General features: G+C 43.0%; 1 protein-coding gene and 1 pseudogene across 1 annotated transcript; one reads left to right on the top strand and one right to left on the bottom strand.

Moving 5' to 3' along the window:
- Positions 1 to 8618: 8618 nt before the first annotated feature.
- Positions 8619 to 16529, bottom strand: LOC102422628 (zinc finger protein 233-like). Its single transcript, XM_014467542.2, is given in 5 exon segments — positions 8619 to 9321; positions 9324 to 9496; positions 9498 to 11304; positions 15302 to 15428; positions 16521 to 16529. Coding segments are annotated over 5 exon segments (2430 nt in total). The 3' UTR covers positions 8619 to 9007.
- A 387-nt stretch (positions 16530 to 16916) lies between these two features.
- LOC106699428 lies at positions 16917 to 17322 on the top strand (annotated as a pseudogene).
- The last annotated feature ends 1878 nt before the right edge of the window (positions 17323 to 19200 follow it).

Below are 19200 nucleotides of genomic sequence, written 5' to 3'. Positions count from 1 at the left end.
TATAGAAAAAGTTAGATCGTACACAACAATGTTTATACTGAATTCAATAAAAGGAAGTAAGTATCTGTAAAATATTTAAATTTTGTTTGAATATTATACAGCCATGAGAAATGTGGTGTGATGGTGGTCTCCTCTTGAAGTTACAACATGCTGGACCCCTATAATTCACAAAGGATTTCCTGCTCAACATACTCATGTCTGAGAGCTGCACACTGAAATGAGGGGACACACCTGAGTGAACCGTGGAGATGGTGTGAGGGGTGGGGGGCGTGAAGGCCAGGGACAGAAGCTGTGCCCAGTCTAGCACTTGCTGAAGCCCCCAGCAGACACAGTGGCGTTCAAGGACGGGGGTCAACTCCCACTGGGCAAACCGGAGGGGCAGGGACAACGATGGGGCCTGGGGGGCTGGCACACATTGAGACTGGGCACAGGGTCAAGATCAGAGAAGCAGTGCAGAGGGTGTAGCGTCCCACAGCCTGCTAGCACCACCAGACAGGACTTCAGACATGAAAACCCACCCACCCCACCCCCGTAGCCTGCCGGGTAGACAAAGTGCTGAAAACTTTCCATCCAAGGGGTCTGTCCTCACTGTGGCTAAAACCCTAGGAAGGACAGAGCTGCAGATGTGTGATCCTTCTTCCCCTGCCAACCCCTCCCCCACCCGTCAAGGTGCAGACCGGGGTGGTGGGTGGGCAGCCTGGTCCACTCAGTGTGGCTCTGCCAGTGGCTTCGGCCTAACAGGAAGGCAGTGCTGGGAACACACAGGAGACCAAAGCCCAACACTTCAATCCACAGGAGTGGTGGGTTGTCACCTTAGACTGAGGTGACTCCATTGTGAAAAGGACACCCCCCTCCTCAGGGAGGATGGGGCTTGTTCCATGGCAGAGTCAACACGCCCACAGGGATCCCAGAAGCCCCAGCAGAGCAAGTAAGAGGAAAAAAAAAATAGCTGTGCTTCAGCACCACCTCCTGGAATAGAAACTTCTTCCTATCAACCTATACACTGAAGTGTAACATCCTTAAAGTTTCATTCCCACAAATGTCCAGGCAGAGAAATAATTCAGCACAATGAGTACATAGTACCTCTGCCCTGGCCGGCTACCTCAGTTGGTTAGAGCATTGTCTCAATACACCAAGCAGCAGGTGGGATTCCCAGTCAGGATACGTATGAGAACCAACCAATGAATGCAAAGATAAGGGGGACAACAAAGCAGTATTTCTCTCCCCTCCCTATCACATCAATAAACATCCTCAAGTGGTGTTTACAAATAATAAAAAAATACGGAGATTTCCACAATACATATATAATACGTTAATCCTCACCAGAGTATATGTTTATTGGTTTTAGAGAGAGCGAACGATTGAGAGAAAAACATTGATATGAGAGAAACGGATTGCTTGTCTCCTGTATGTGCCCCAAGCAGGGATCGAACCTGCAACCTTTTGTTGTACGGCTAGAATCCATATTTTTTAAGTGAAACAATTGTATGTGGTTTACAGGGGAAGCTTTAATTATGATACAGGTAGGCAAGGCTACAGACCCTCCCCTCCTCTCCTGTTATACCCACAGCCCACACTCACAGCCCACAGCCCACACTCAGCCAATAGCCCACTCACAGCCACAGCCCACACTCATAGCCCATAGCCCACACTCACAGCCCCTTTTCCCTCAGCCAGTTGACAAGGGCGGATCAGAACAGAATTTCCAGGATGACCTGCTGCTCTCCCCACACTGGTGGCATTATTGGAATAAATGCTCAGATATGATTCAGCCCTGTCTGTGCTTCATTGCACTCAAGTAGTGACAGGCAGCCTTGGACCAATTTAGTGTCTAGTATCAAAACTGGTGAAAGTATTGATTATAAACCATCATCTATCACAAGACCACCAGGAGGTGGTTGTCTCTTTGTCAATCATTAGTACCTGAGTTATAGTATTAAAAAAGTACTGTAACAGGTCTGTTAGCAGAGATGAATCTGGCAAAATTGCTGGGTCTTCTGTTCCCCTCCAACCCAGTCTTCCTGTAAGTAAATTACTTTATAATAAACTGTCATATTCTGTGGAGTTGCCGCTTCGTTTGTCATTCCGGAGGCACTCACTCATTACAGTGGCCATAACACCTGTGCCCACTATCAGACACCATGCGAACATTAATCAAAGGAAAGCTGAGGCTGTTAGAAAAATGCAAATTAAAGCTATAAGATACCACTACCCAACCAGCAGAATAGATAAAATTTAAAAATACAATATTGCCCTGGCCTGGCGGCTCAGTTGGGTGGGGCGCCATCCCATACACTGAAAAGTGACCGGCAGGTGCCTAGGTGGCGGTTTCGATCCCTGGTCAGGGCATGTACGGGAGGATTGATGTTTCTCTCACATCGATGTTTCTCTCTCTTCTTTCCCCCATCCTCTCTCTAAAAATCAATAGAAACATATCTTTGGGTGAGGATTAAGAAATAAAAATGCTGCCCTGACCGGTTTGGCTCAGTGGATAGAGCGTCGGCCTGCAGACTGAAAGGTCCCAGGTTCGATTCCGGTCAAGGGCATGTACCTTAGTTGCGGGCACATACCCAGTGGGGAGTGTGCAGGAGGCAGCTGATTGATGTTTCTCTCTCATCGATGTTTCTAACTCTCTATCCCTCTCCCTTCCTCTCTGTAAAAAATCAATAAAATATATTTGAAAAAAAAAAGAAAAATGCTGACAATATTAAGTGCTAGTGAGAATGGGGAGCAACTGCATCTCTTACAAGTTACTGGTAGGAGTGAAAACGGTACAGTCACTCTAGAAAAGAGTTGGGGAGTCTTTTTAAAAACTAAACATACAACTCCCATATGACCTGGACATCGTGCTCCCGGGAATTCATCCTGTAGAAATGAAAATGTATCCACACAAAAGCCTATAGACAAATGTTCACAGCAGCTCTATTTATAACAGGCAAAATTCTAGGAAGAGAGAACATATTCAGTGGTTAGGGTTGGAGGAAGGATCTGACTAGTACAAAGGAGGGACACAGGTGGGCCAGTTCTGCATTCTGACTACAGTCACAGTTACCGGAATCTATACAAATCTATACAAAGGATACAATTTCATAGTCACACACACACACACACACACACAGTGCATGCAAACACTGATGAAAATATGCAACTACCATCTGACCTTCTGACTCAGCATTTGCACTTCTGGGCATGCATCCCAGAGAAAAGGAAACCTATGTCCACACAAAAACCTACACACACATGCGCACAGCAGCTTTATCTGCAGTAGCCAAAAATATAATCACACGAATGTCCTTCAACAGGTAAGTGACTAATCAAATCGTGACACATACATACCATAAAATACTACTCAGTAATAAAATGGGCAAACTAAACACAATTTGGATGAATAGCCAGGGAATTTTGAGGCGGGACGGGGGGGGGGGGGGGTTGGGGAGCCAATTCCAAAAGGTTTAATGTGGTAAGATTCTATTTATGTAACATTCCAGAAAGGACAAAATCATAGAAATGGACAACAGATCAACAGTCATAACAGGTTAGGGTTGGGGTGAGGGAGCGGCAGGAAGGTAAGTGTGGTTACAAATGGGCAAGAATTGTCAATATCTGTTCATTGACTGTTGTAGTGGGTAAATGAATCTACGCAGGTGATAAAATTGTATAGCACTTAATTCACAACTGAGCACCAGTAAAACTAAAGAAATGTGATTAAGGTCAGTGGATTGTATAAATGTTAATGGCTTGCTTGTAATATACCATCACTTTGCAAAATCTTACCATTTGGAGAAAGCGGACAAAGTGTACAAGATGTATGTCTTTATTATGTCTTACAACTGCATGTCAACCTAAATTCTCTCAATAGAAATTTCAATGAAAAAAATGGGTGAAAGCAAAAAAAAAAAGATTTGTAGTTTAGTTGATAATATTGTGTCAATGCCCATTTCCTGGTTTTAAAACCAGAAATGTACAATGGTGTGAAGAGTACTTGTGAGCACATTGTTTTTTGCAATGCCTTGTGTCTTAAGGTATTAAGAAAAGTCAAAATGGTTATATTAATATAAGACATAGTAAACTTCAGAATAAAGAAAATTGCCAATGATAAAAGGGTACATTATATAATGATACAGGATCAATTCATTAAGTGAGCATAATTCTAAATGAATAAACACCTAACAATAGAATTTCAAAATAGTTAAAAGAAAAAGCTGGTGAATCTGAAAGGTGAAATAGACAAATCCACAATTACATATGGAGACCTCAGTATTCTTTCAGTAATATACAGAATTATTAGGCAGAATATCAGCAACGATACAGAAAAACCGAACTATGCCATCAACCAATTGGATATAATTGACATTTATGTAGAATATTCTACCTGGCGACAGTGAAAATGACAACAAAACATTCTTTTGAAGGACACATGTAACAGTCACTAAGATAGATCATGCTCCTGGGTTATAAACAAACCTCAATACATTTAAAGTAATTAAAATCATATAACATTTTCAGAGCACGAAAGAATTAAACTAGAAACCAATAATGGAAAGGAAACAGAAACATCTCTAAACATTGGAAATTAAACAAAATACTTGTAAATAACCCATGGATCAAAGAAGATGATTCAAGGGAAATTAGAAAAATATTTTAAAGAAATTAACCCTGCTGGATAGCTCAGTTGGTTTGAGTGTTGTCCCCATACTCCAAGGTTGTGTGTCTAGTACATGGTTGAGGCATATTCAGGAGTCAACCAGTGAGTGCAAGGATAGGTGGAACAACAAATTGAAATCTCTCACTCTCAATAAATAAAAAATTTTTTAAAAAATATAATAAAATTTGTGCAGTGCAGCTAAGCAGTGGCTTATAGCATTAGATGCTTATATTAGAACTGAAGATAGGACTCAAATCAATAATCTACATTTGCATTTTAGGAAAGTCAAAAGAACAAATATCAATGAGAAAAATCATACTGAAAACTATGGTGTTTTTGTTTTTTTTTTCAAAAAGATCAATGAACTTGATAAACCTCTACCACGAATGGCAAAGAAAAATAAAAATCAGGAACGAAAGAGAGGCTATCACAACAGACACTACACACATTAAGAGGATATTAAGGTAATAATATGAAAAATGCTGTACATATAAATCAACAACTTAGATGAAAGGGATCAATTACTCCAAAACCAAACACCAATCTCTACCTAAAATAAAATAATCTAAATAGTCCTTGAGTATTAAATACATTGAAACCATAGTTTAAAAAACAATTCAAAACAATATGCACAGATGGTTGTATTAGTAAATTCTACAAATATTTAAATAAGAAATAACACCAGTTATCTACATAATCTCTCCTTGAAAACAGGAGACACTTCCCAACTCATTATATGAAGCTAGCATTACCCTGATACCAAAATCCAAGTGTATAAAATACAAAACATAACAGATCAATATCCCTCATGAACAAAATTAGTAAGAGAAATCCAGCAATTTGTAAAGATAATAATATACCATAACCACGTACGGTTTATCTCATGAATGAAAAGCTGGCTCAATATTTGGAAATGAATCAGTTTAGTAATCCACTATGTCAGCGATTTTCAACTGGTGTGCCACAGAACTTTTTTTTTTTAATATATTTTTATTGATTTCAGAGAGGAAGAGAGAGGATGAGAGAGACAGAGACATCAATGATGAGAGAGAATCATTGATTGGCTGCCTCCTGCAGGCCCCACACTGGGGATCGAGCCCACAACCCGGGCATGTGCCCTTGACAGGAATCAAACCTGGGACCTTTCAGTCTGCAGGCTGATGCTCTATCCACTAAGCCAAACCTGCTAGGGCATCCACAGAACTTTTAAATCATGCAATACCTGACTATTTAGTCAGGGACACTGACCTCTTTTCCCTCAGATTGTCAAATTTAAAAAAAAAAAATGACAACAGCTGCTCAGTGTGAAGGAATCAAAATTATACTTATTTTTGTCAGGTTGGCAAAAAAAAATGTAACATTTTTGGTGTACTGCAGAATTTTAGTAATTAGCTTTTGTGTGCCACGAAATGAAAAAGGTTGAAAATTGCTCTACCATTATTAACTGTCTAAAACAAGGGATGGCAAACTATAGCCAGTGGGCCAAATTTAGCCAACTGCTTTTTAAGGCCTGCAGGCACAATCACTCTGAGCCATGGAGACCAAGCCAGGGTATCTTTTTTACCCTTGTTGCCCTCCCGACTCCCAGAGCCTGCCTCCCTGGCTGGCGGTTGTGTCTCAGTGTGAGAAATGCTCACCTGTCCAAATTAAAACAATGGCCTCAGAGACAGAAGTATGGCGAAAACGAGACCTTTAATATGTTCTCGAGAGCGGGTGTCTGTGGGCAGGAGGCACACAGGGAGTAGCGATCACAGGCTATTTATCCTTTAGGTGCAAGAGTCCTCCTCCAGTTCCTCATTGGCTGAGTACTATGGGGTTACTAGTTTCCTGATACATTGCCTAGGTCTTACTGTCGCCTATGGGTTATTTTTGAAAAATGGCCTGAGGCCTTTTCTAGTTGTCTCCACCTCCCCGTCCAGTTGAGGCCTGCACCTCGGGGTTTCCACCACCATGCTGGCTCCTGTACACATCCAACTGAAAAGGAAAAGTTGTAGGGCTACTGGCAGCCTTGGAGCCTGGACCCAAGACCACAACCGCAAGAGGCTGCGCCGCGAGGAAAAAGCAGTGTGGTGCAGGGGGGAGAGAAAGCAGCGGTTTCATTGTTGTTTTTGTTTTGTATTCGTTTTTATTCTCTAAACCCAGAACACGGGACTTTTCAGTTGCAATCACTTCAGTGCAGGGAGGGAGGCAGGGACTTGAGGCGCCTGAGGAGAGGCAGGGGAGGGAAGCAGGGCAGGGAGACGTGGCCAGGGGTCATCAACAAATCAAACAACGCCAAGTACTGGTGAGGTTGTGGAGAAAAGGGAACCCTAGTACACGGCTGGTGGGAATGCAGACTGGTGCAGCCACTGTGGAAAACAGTATGGAGTTTCCTCAAAAAAGTAAAAATAGAACTCCCATTTGACCTAGTCACCCCACTTCTAGGAATATATCCTAAGAAACTTGGAATGCTCATCAGAAAGAATAGATGCACCCCTATGTCCATAGCAGCGCAATTTACCATAGCTAAGACTTGGAAACAGCCTAAGTGCCCATCAACTGATGAGTGGATAAAAAAATTATGGTATATTTACACAATGGAATATTAAGTGGCAATAAAAAAGAACTCTTACCATTTGCAACTGTGTGGGTGGACCAGGAAAATATTATGCTTAGTGAAATAAGCCAGTCAGAGAAAGATTAAGGATCACATGATTGCACTCATATGTGGAATCTAATGAACCAAATAACTTATGATCAAAAATAGACCCGAAGTCATAGAAGCATGAACAGACTATTGAACCTCAGAGGGAAGGCAGGGGAGGGTGGGTGGGAAGAGAACAACCAATGAACTTGTATGCATATATGCATAAGCCTTGGACACAGACAATGGCGTGGTAAGGGCCTTGGGAGTGGGGAGAGGATGGGAGTGGGCTGGAGTACGTAAATGGGGGGAAAAGGAGGATCTGTGTAATACTTTCAACAATAAAGATTTTATGTAAAAAAAACACTTAAAATAAAATATTGTTTGTCTATAGTGGTATTGTTTGTATTAGTGCTTTAAATTATTTTGCTTGTTTAAAACTCTCAGAAAAATTTTAAGTCAAGTTTACCTCTGAAAATTTTTTAAGAACCTTCAAAAATGCTGATACATTATTAAAATGGCAAATCACAACTCACAGTAACGCTATAAATACTTGTGTTTGCATATGATATAATTAGGAAAAAATGCCATGTCTGTATGTGTCTGAAAGGGACAATGGAGGTTCAGAAACAACTGCTTTTGAAGTGTTTGGAAAGGGGATGTTCTAAGGTTAACAGGACATTGGTTCTTTAAATAAATTTCCTATTAGTGGGTTGGAATGAGAAAATGTGGAAATCAACTCAACCGGAAGGGAAGAGGGGAGAGAATCACAGAAGAATTGATCCAGATTCATTTTCAGCCAGGCCTCCGTCCTCACCCACCTGTCCTGTTTTAAATCAGGCACACCAATAAATCCTCTTTTTGTTTCTGCTTGTTTGGCTTGGTTTTCTATTTCTTACAATTGAAACTATCCTGGTATAAACAACCCTGAGCTCTAGCAGGCCACCCTATTGTCTCCTAATGACAAAGCTGAGCATCATTGGCCCTGGGTTTCTGATGGTGACATAAAACTTGACTTATGGCGAAAATCGCGTTAGGTTGCACCGTAGGAAAGGATCTCTGATGTAACCTGAGGACCTACTGTAGTTATTCTATTTGTAATGGGTATTCTTCTCCATCAAGTTAGACATTTCCAGGCACCTTCTACTTGTTAGGCAGTGGTTTGAGGTCATGGTCATTTAGCAGGAAATAAACTTCCTGATCCCATAGAGCAGTGGTTCTCAACCTTCCTAATGCCGCGACCCTTTAATACAGTTCCTCATGTTGTGGTGACGCCCAATTTCATTGTTACAAATTGAACATAATGAAAGCATAGTGATTAATCACAAGAACAATGTGTAATTATATATGTGTTTTCCGATGGTCTTAGGCGACCCCTGTGAAAGGGTCGTTTGACCCCCAAAGGGGTCGCAACCCACAGGTTGAGAACCGCTGCCATAGAGCTTACGCTCTCATGGACATGGATTTCCATCATTTTACCTTTGCTAAGGTCCTGGTCTTTATTTTTAATGCCTCTATCCTATGCAGATTTTAGTGAAAGTGGAGGTTCTGATAAACAAACAGTATCACTCTTATAGGATTTCTCTGGGGTGCATTCTCTTAAGAACTGACATTTTAAGCTCTGCTAGAATACTGACCACATTCATGTAACCAAGAGGTTTCTTCCAATGGGATGCAGATGACTGTAAAAAAAAAACACCCAACTCATGCCTGAATTCTTAAAACAAAACTTTCTATATCTAATCTCTGCAGTGTAGATTATCTGATGGAAGTCCGAAGTCTAAGTTCTGAAGAACACTGTTATCACACTCATCACTTGTAGTGGACATATCTCCATTATATATACTCTGATGAACCTGAAGACTTGAGGTCTGACTGGAGCCTGACCCATACACAGCACATTTGCAGGATTTTTCCCCATTGTGCACTTGTTGATGTTCTTGAAGACGTGAACTGTGACTAAAGCCTGTCCCACATGTCTCACATTTCCATGGCTTCTTCCCACTGTGAACTTGCTGATGAACTTGAAGACTTGAGGTCTGACTGAAGATCTTCCACACATAGCACATTTGTAGGGTTTTGCTCCTGTGTGGATCCTCTGATGAACATGAAGACACAAACTCTTCATAAAGCCTTTCTCACACTCTTCACATTAGTCGGACTTCTTGGCAGTGTGGACTCGCTCATGGTCTTGAAGATGTAACCTCCAACTGAAGCTCTTTCCACACAGCACATTTGTAGGATTTGTCTCCTCTATGGACTCGCTGATGGGCTTGAAGATGTGAACTCCGCCTGAAGCTCTTCCCACACACAGAACATTTATAGGGTTTCTCGCCTGTGTGGACTCGCTCATGGTCTTGAAGATGTGAACTCCAACTGAAGCTCTTCCCACACACAGCACATTTGTAGGGTCTCTCCCTAGTGTGGACGCGCTGATGAGCTTGGAGACTTGAGATTCGACTGAAGCTCTTCCCACACACAGCACAATTGAAGGGTTTCTCTCCTGTGTGGATCCTCTGGTGAACATGAAGACACGAGCTCCACATGAAGCCTTTCCCACACTCATCACATTTGTAGGTTTTCTCACCAGTGTGCACACGCTGATGGTACTGAAGCTGTGAGTTCCAACTGAAGCTATTCCCACACATACCACATTGGTAGGGTTTCTCTCCAGTGTGGACTCGCTGATGAACTTGAAGATTTGAACTCCGACTGAAGCTCTTATCACACACAGAACATTTGTAGGGTTTCTCTCCAGTGTGAACTCGCTGATGGGCTTGAAGATGTGCACTCCGACTGAAGCTCTTACCACACACAGCACATTTGTACAGTGCGTCTCCTGTGTGCACTCGCTGATGGTCTTGAAGAAGTGAACTCTGACTGAAGCCCTTCCCACATGCAGCACATTTGTAGGGTTTTTCTCCTGTGTGGATTCGTTGGTGAGATTGAAGAGTTGAGGTATGACTGAAGCTCTTACCACACACAGCACAATTGTAGGGTTTCTCTCCAGTGTGTACTCGCTGATGGACTTGAAGTTGTGAACTCCGACTGAAGCACTTACCACACACAGCACATCTGTAGGGTGTGTCTCCTGTGTGGACTCGCTCATGGGCTTGAAGATATGAACTCCGACTTAAGCCCTTCCCACAAACACCACATTTGTAGGGTTTCTCTCCTGTGTGGATTCTCCGATGAACATGAAGACATGAGCTCCACATGAAGCCTTTCCCACACTCTTCACATTTGTAGGGTTTCTCTCCCGTGTTGACTCTCTGATGGATTTGCAAATGTGAGTTTTGACTGAAGTCCTCACCACACTCATCATTCCTATTGCATTTCTCTTCTGTGGAAATACTTTGATGAGTGCAAAGCATTGAACTATAACTGACACCCTCCCCACACTCACTATAAATACGGGGTTTTGCTCCTCGGTGCAACTGCTGATGAACTTCAAGACTGGACCCAAGGCCTTTTCTATTCTCATCAGAGGTTTGCTTTCCTGAGCTGATTACACTATGGTGGAATGATTTCTTCATGAAGTCTTTCCCACAATTCTTGTGGCTACAGGACTTCACGCCTTTCTGTACTTCCTGATCATCATCGTGGTCATGAGAGGTCCTTCTCGTAACACAATGATCACGCTTGTACAGTTTACATCTTCCATCAGTCTGCTGACACCTGCTCTGATAATTCTGTGACTCTCTGAGATACATTTTCTTCCAGAAATTCCTGTTGGTCTTCATTGGAAACTCTTGAGTTTTTATACCATTAGAACTTTTAACTTTCCCTGGAAACTTAATTGTACAGTTCTCATCTTCAGAAACTTGAGTAGTTTCTCCAGCCCACAACTGAAAGGAGGAATCACCTTGTTTGGGCAAATCAGACGTCTTGCCTTGAAGATTTTTTATCAAGTCTTGATTTCTGGTTAACTTGCTTATAAGTTGTTCCCATATTTGCCAGCACACAAGGTCTTCATGGAAAAGATACCTTAATCCAACTTCTTGAAGAGTTTCTATCTCATTTTGATTCCAGTGTCCTGGAAGGATAAAGAGAATTCAGAAATGAAAATGAAGACCAATGAACGTCTGTTCAGAGATTACAAATATTTCTCAGGTTAACTACTTTGGGAGACCATATTCAATCAGCTGGACTTTGTCATTGGCTTTTTCATGCCTATGAAAACAACAAAATGTTGAATAGGCAACTAACTGCTAAGTGTTAAGGAGAATCGTTTGGAACTATACCAAGACTTACATATGAAGTCAAAATGAGAAATCTGTGGCTACAGACCAGGGGATTTTCTCAGCAAAAGGGAAAATATATAATATTCAACTGGTGGACATTATAACTGGAAAAAGCAAGAAAATTCATTCCCATAACTGACACATCTTATGCGAGTAAAAATCCTATGATAACTGTTGTCACTTAATTTGGCTAAATTTTATGATAAATGTAAATGGCTAACATTATCTTCTAGGTTTTGTATATACAAGAAGGTGCTGTGGTAGCCAGCATACAGGACGGTTCCCAATGATCCTGCCTCCTGACATCCATCTCCTATCAAATCCTTTCCCACATATATCAGGATTGGTCTGTGAAGGCAATAGAATATGGCAGAAGTGAAAGTACATCACTTCCAAGGTTAGCTCATAGAAGACTTTGTGGTTTCTGCTTTCCACTCTCTTAGGTGTAAGTAGTTGGGGGAAACCAGCTGCCATGTTTGAGGAGACTCAGGAACTCAAGGGAGAGGCCCACTGGCAAGGAACTGAGACCTTCTGTCAACAACCATGTAAATGAGTCCATCTGGGAATTCAATACTTCATTAAGCCTTCAAAGGCCTGAAGCTCTGCTGGACTCCTTGACAGCAACTTTATGAGATCCGGACCCTTATCATCCAACTATGCTGCCACAGATTCCTGACTCACAGAAGTATAAATAAATGCTTGTTGTTGTGAGCTGCTAAGTTTAAGAGTAGTTTGTGATACAGGTATAAGTAGCTAATACAAGTACCATAAAAATTATAATTAGGTTAGAAATTCATCAGAAGAGGAGTAATGTTCTGAGATAATCATTTTGCCACACTGTTTTTCCTCCACTTGTGAGCTGTCTCCAGGAGGAGTGAAAACAATGCGATCCACCTAGCACCATTCTCAGTGAGCTTTTGTTTATAAGAATCCTTAAGGGAGAAGAAACCCTTTAGTTTGTGTACCTGTGGAGTGAAAATAGACCTCTGTTAGGACATTCTTCATGGATGGAGCAGGGCAATTAGATGGACAATATGTAAAATCTTGGGATATTTTGATATTGCCAAAAAGAACTTTTTAAAAAATATATTTTTATTGATTTTAGAGAGGTAGGGAGAGGGCGAGAGAGATAGAAACATCAATGATGAGAGAGAACCACGATCAGTTGACTCCTGCATGCCCCCTACTAGGGATCGAGCCTGGAACCTGGGTATTTGCCCCTGACTGAAATCGAACCTGGGATCCATCAGTCCACAGGCCAACGCTCTATTCACTGAGCCAAACCGGCCAGGGCCAAAAAGAACTTTTAATAAGGGAGATGGAGTTGAATATGCTATAAGTTTTGCTCAGCTTCCTGAGAGGTGTGTCAATTTGTCAAAATTCATCAAATTGAGTGCTTAGGTGTGCATATGGAAATGTTACTTCAATAAAAAAAGTTAAACAAATAAGAAGTCATTTCAGTCCCTGAAAATTCATGGAGGTATAAGTTTATAATCTATGCAGTTTTCTGTTTATCTACACTAATAAAAGAGAAACATACAAATTAGTGTCACTCTGCTACGCCCACCAGCCAATCAGAGCGACTATGCAAATTAACCCAACAAAAAATGGCAGTTAATTTGCATATGCAGGTGTGGAGTGAAGACTGAAGGCTCTAGCCTGAGTGAAGACTGAAGACTGAAGAGGCTTGGCTTCTCCGCTGTGGCCAGACCAAAGGCCTGGATCCTGGGTGCCGGAGGAAAACCAGTGCCAGCAGCCAGGAGAAGGAAGGCCTATTGCGCGAATCTTCGTACAACTGGCTTCTAGTGTTTCAATAAGATGTTAGCCCCAAATTTAAAAATAGTAGTAAAGATTTGTTCAAGAAGGCAAAGCAGCCCTGGTTGGGTAGCTCAGTTGATGGGTTTGAATCCTGGTGAGGACACATACAAGAATCAACCACTGAATGCCTAAACAAGGGGAACAGAAAATTGATGGTTTTCTCTCTTTCCCACTCTCTCTCTCTCTCCTTCTTCTCTTTCTAAAATCAATCCTATATAATAAAAGCCTAATATGCTAAGTGTCTGGTTGCCTGTTCAACCAGTCAAAGCGTAATATGCTAATGATATGCTAAGGCCACTCAACCGCTTGCTATGATGTGCACTGACCACCAGGGGGTAGACAGTTAACTGGTTGACCAGTCACTATGACATGCTCTGACCACCAGGAGCAGATGCTCTGACCGGTAGGTTAGCTTGTTGCTGGAGTCCGGCCAATCAGGACTGAGTGAGATGGGCTGGACACGCCCTGGGGCCCTCCTGTGGTCCCTCTCCTGCTGGCCAACCTCCCACGTCCCTCCCTGGCCCTGATCATGCACTGGTGGGGTCCCTTGGCCTGGCCTGCGCCCTCTCGCAATCTGGGGCCCCTCGGGGGATGTCAGAGAGCTGGTTTTGGCCCAATCCCGCAGGCCAGGCGAGGGACCCCACTGATGCACAAATTTGTACACTGGGCCTCTAGTCAATCAATACATTAGAAAAGAATTTCCTTCCTTAAAAAAAAAATTTAAAGGCAAAGCAGCTGGGAAGTTACCTGGTAAGAAATAGACAGCTGTCGTAACTGGGATGGTAATTCCAAGGCGGGTATGTACAGAAAAATAAGAGAGCGAGTCAAATGGAGACTGCATCACACTTCCTGACTGTGAGACCGTCACCCAGCACAAAGACACAAGAACAGAAAAGATAAAAGGACTGAGCAGACACTTCCCCACTACTCACCGCAGGCAGGGCCTCGTCTACGAGAAAAGCAGCTAGAATTTCCAGGTGTTTTTTTGTTTGTTGTCTGATTTACTTTTTGATTTTTGGTGCTTACATCCAATAGGGATGACTGTGATTGTTGTATTTTAGGCAGGGTTTACCTGAGGGATATGCAAAGTAAAGATAAACGAAGGACGCCTGGCCCGTGTGGCTCAGTGGTTGAGTGTCAACCCGTGAACCACAAGGTCATGGTTCGATTCCTGGTCAGGCACATGCCCGGGTTGTGGGCTTCATCCCCAGCAGGGGGTGTGCAGGCGGCAGCTGATCAATGTTTTCCTCTCATCATTGATGTTTCTATCTCTCCCTCCCTCTTCCTTCCTCTATGAAAAATATATGTGTGAAAAAAAAAAGATGACTGAAGGAAGAAGGAAGTGAAGAAATGAAGGGGAGGGAAGGAGGAGAGAGGATGGTAGGCAGAGAGGATGTCACCGGGCAAATGGATGGGCCACTGCTCACAATGATCAGACTTTCCTGATTTACTCACAATTTTGGTTACACTCTCTGAGGTTCCGACAAGGAGCTATGCTGACTCTATTCTATTTTGTTCAGTACAATAAAGATGTAACTAAAGCCGTAACCGGTTTGGCTCAGTGGATAGAGCGTCGGCCAGGTTCGATTCCGGTCAAGGGCATGTACCTTGGTTGCGGGCACATCCCCAGGAGGAGGTGTGCAGGAGGCAGCTGGTCGATGTTTCTCTCTCATTGATGTTTCTAACTCTCTATCTCTCTCCCTTCCTCTCTGTAAAAAATCAAAAAAATATATATATTTTTTAAAAAGATGTAACTAAACAACTGATTTTAAATGCCACCAAGATGTCCCTACTGCAATCTTCAAAAAAAAAAAAAAAAAAAGGAAAGGTACAGACAGGATATCTCACAGGACTTAGGAAACTGAGATCCCAAGTTTGGGGACACATTTCAAGAGTCCCAAAGTCTTAAACATTTGAAGTCAAAATACTCCTGGGAGCTGACATTCAGCGTCAGAGGGCGCCCGTCCTCACCCACTGAGACCAGGTTCCGGAAGTTCTCCAGCATCACGTCTGGGTCCAGCAGCCCCAGCTCCTCCTCCGTGAAGACCACGGCCACGTCCTGGAACGTCACCGCCTCGTCCTGGAACGTCACCGCCTCCTACAACACCGAACACAGGAAACCTCAACTTTATGACCAATGGGCAGGGGGAGAGGGCAGCACTGAGGGGCAGAGGGGGTGGGGGGAAGTTGTCCTGGATTCTGCCGGCCCCGAGTCTACTTTAAGGACCTTCCCCCTCTTCTCAACCCAGCACGTCAATTTCATACACTAATTTTCCAGTCCCATCCAAAGTGTGTGCAATTAACAATCTCTGTTCATTTCACTTGGTGTCATCTGTATTTCTACGGAAAGCCCCTTGAACTGTAAGTCTTGACTCATGAAATAGTACATTTCATACAGTGATTAATACTATTCAATTGTTCCGAAATGTTAGGTCAATTTACTCCCAACTGGGTCTGACAGCCTTTCTCTCTCCTTTCTCACTCACACGTCCACTAAGCCTGGGTTGTGTCACTTGGTTACAACCTGACCTACCAACAGGTCACCCTTCCTGAGGAGCAATGAAATTGGCCCTCCGGCCCTAACCGGTTTGGCTCAGTAGAGGGTTGGCCTGCAGACTCAAGGGTCCCAGGTTCGATTCTGGTCAAGGGCATGCACCTTGCTTGAGGGCACATCCCCAGTAGGGAGTGTGCAAGAGGCAGCTGATCAATGTTTCTCTCTCATTGATGTTTCTAACTCTCTATCCCTCTCCCTTCCTCTCTGTAAAAATCAATAACATATATTAAAAAAAAATTGGTCCTCTGTACTCTCAAGGCACATGCCACCTACCTATGACACTATTGATGGCGGCATTCAAAGGGACCATGTTCATGCCAGAACACCTCAGTTTAAATCCCAACGCGTGTCCCTCCCAAGCTGCATGACTTCAGACGGACAAATGCCTGAATCTATTTCCTCATCTGTACGATGGTACTCATACCAGAGGTACAGGGTGGCCCATAAGTCACATTACCGTTTAAAAATGCCATAACTCTTTTGGCAGTGATTTTAAAAATTTGTTTTAGATTTTAAAAATGTGTTTTGTGGAAATCTATTATGGAAAAATTCACGATGGAACAACGCGTAAAAATCATTGAATTTTATTCCGGAAATCAGCGCTCCATTGTTCTAACACAGAGAGCAAGCACGCACCATTTCCATGTCAGGAGTCCACCCACAGCGTCAGCCATACAGCACTTTGCTCAACGTTTGCAGCAGCAGGTTCTGTTAGTGATCTCCGCAAGCCAGGAGGTCATGTTTGGTACCTAACACAACAGGATTTCGTGCGGCAGTGCCTTCAGGAAGAACCAAGAACGTCCACTCGAGGACGTTCTGGCAAACTTGGAGTCTCACAGACTTTGCTGCAGCACATGCAAACGAATTTACACATGGACTGCCCTGCCGGTGTGGCTCCGTGGTTGAGCACAGACCTATGAGCCAAGAGGTCACTGGTTCGATTCCCGGTCGGTGCTCTTTGAAACGACTTTTTAAAAACCTTAAATCAGGGTTTTTTCCCCCTCCCTGGCTGCTTGAAGATGAACTTTCATCATGAATGACACAGTAACTATCTGGACCAGGAAGTTCATGACCAACAGACTACTTCGGCGGAAGCAAATGGTCATTGAAGTCCTTCACCCAGGAAGGCAACAGTACCCAGGGCAGAAATTCGGGAAAAACTAGCCAAAATGGGTAAGACCACACCTGATGTCATCTTTGTGTTTGGATTCAAAATCCACTTTGGTGGGGACAAGACCACTGGCTTTGGCATGATTTTTGACTCCTTGGATTACGCAAAGAAAAAGGAACCCAAACATAGACTTGTAAGACACGGCCTATATGAGAAGAAGACGACCTCAAGAAAACAGAGACAGGAACGCAAGAGCAGAACAAAGGAAGTCAGGGGGACTGCAAGGCCAATGCTGGTGCTGGCAGAAAGGAGTCAAGATTCCTGTGACTTTATCTGTGGTCACTGTGCAGGTTTTTCATGAGAGGATTAATAAACTAAACTTTTATGTTTAAAAAAACCCCCACAAAAACCTTAAACCACATAAATACATAGAAATAGGAAACTTTTTAAGAAACATTAATTTATTGAAATAAGATGTAGTCATTAAAGATGCAGGGGAGAGAGACTTCTGATTGTGGCTAGAACAGGGGAACTGGTACCGAACATTCCCTCTTATCACAAGTAATTGCTGCTAGTATTAGTGGAGAGAAATGGTGCGCCTGCGCATAAGGTTCGTAAGGGAAATGAATGCAACACGATTATAGTAATTAGTCATTAACACACGTTGTAGTTCGTTATTAATAATTATGTGCAACAGGATATTGTAAAAATTAAGTTACGAAAATTTTATTAAAATGTTTCTTAAATACTGTTATATTGGCTGGGCCGCAAAAATATTCGTTGTGGGCTGCGAGTTTGACATGCTTACTGTACACGATTAGTACTTCTATCCTAAACTGTTCTAGCAGTCCTAGCCATGCAATAAGAGAAGAAAAAGAAGTCAACACAATGGGAATGGGGATGGGAATGGAAGGACAAATCTTTACTTACCATCAATGCAGAAAAATCTGTGACATACAAAATGTAACTAGAACTAACAGGCAAATTTAGTAAAGTCAAGATACAAATATCAATTAAATAGAAACTGAATTTCAAAAACAATATCATTTAGAATAGCCAATCCAAAACATCACTTAGGGATGAATATAACAAAATATGTATAAGAAATCTATACATTCTAAACCATAAAACATGGCAGAGAAAGGAAATAAGACTCAAATAAATGAAAAAAGTGGTAAATGAAAGGTCTAAATGTTCATGGGTCAGAGGGACTTGTATCCAAAATCTAAAAAGAACTAGTAAGAACACAACTTAATTTAAAAATTGAACAGGAGAGCTGAACAAACAATTCCAAAAGAGGATATACAAATGGTCAAAAAGAAAACGAGATATTCAAAATCCTCAGGCATCAGGGAAATGCAAATGAAAATCGCACTGATGAAAAAAAGGAAGAAAATACCACTATACGTCTGCCATTACAACAGCTAAATTAAAAGGTGGAAAATATCTAACACTGGACATGATGTGGAGGCAACCAGAACTCTCACATGTTGCTGGTGAGAACGTGAAATATACAACCACAGTGGAGACTGATTTGGCAGTTTCTTTAAAAAGCTAAGCATATGACCCAGAGATTCGCCCGCTAATTATTTATCAAAAAAAGAAAGAAAACCGGTGTTCATCCAAAAGTCTAGTACACAAGTCCTCATAGAACTTGATTAACAACTAGGAGCCCAGCACGCGAAATCGTGCGGCCCACCCACCCGCCCGCTGCCCTGCCTTGACACCTAAACCTCTCCACGCAGAGCTCCAGCGCGCCTGACCCAGCACACCCGCCCCGCCAACCTCTGGCCTTCTCTGGCCCCTTCAAGCCCCACCCTCATTCCCTCGAGTTGCCTCGTGCTGGTCCCACCTTCTCCAGGTGCCTCCCCGCTTCCCGCTCTGTCTCCGGAGCAACGCAGCGGCTCTGCCCTGTCATGGCGCCGGAGGAGAGCGTGGAAACCTCCCGCCTGCTGTGCTGTGCTCCTCCCCCAGGCAGGTGAGCAGTGGGGTGCTCTGACTGCGAGCAGTGGGTAGTGAAGGTCTGGTGAGGGGGGCGCTACAGGCTCTCATCCCCGCTGGCCCGGGCACGGGCCTCCTCCGGGCACCTCCCTGCTTCCACCCCATCTCCGTCCCGCCCGCACACGCAGGCAGCCTCCTCCTTAGTGGTCATGACTGTGACACCCTTAGGACCAATTAGCATATTACCTCTTTAGATAGATAGAT

Source organism: Myotis lucifugus, unplaced genomic scaffold (genome assembly GCF_000147115.1).
Source record: "Myotis lucifugus unplaced genomic scaffold, Myoluc2.0 scaffold_402, whole genome shotgun sequence".
Lineage (NCBI taxonomy): Eukaryota > Metazoa > Chordata > Mammalia > Chiroptera > Vespertilionidae > Myotis > Myotis lucifugus.
The sequence above is the reverse complement of the archived record's forward strand: the minus strand, read 5'-3'. Positions and strand labels throughout refer to the sequence as shown.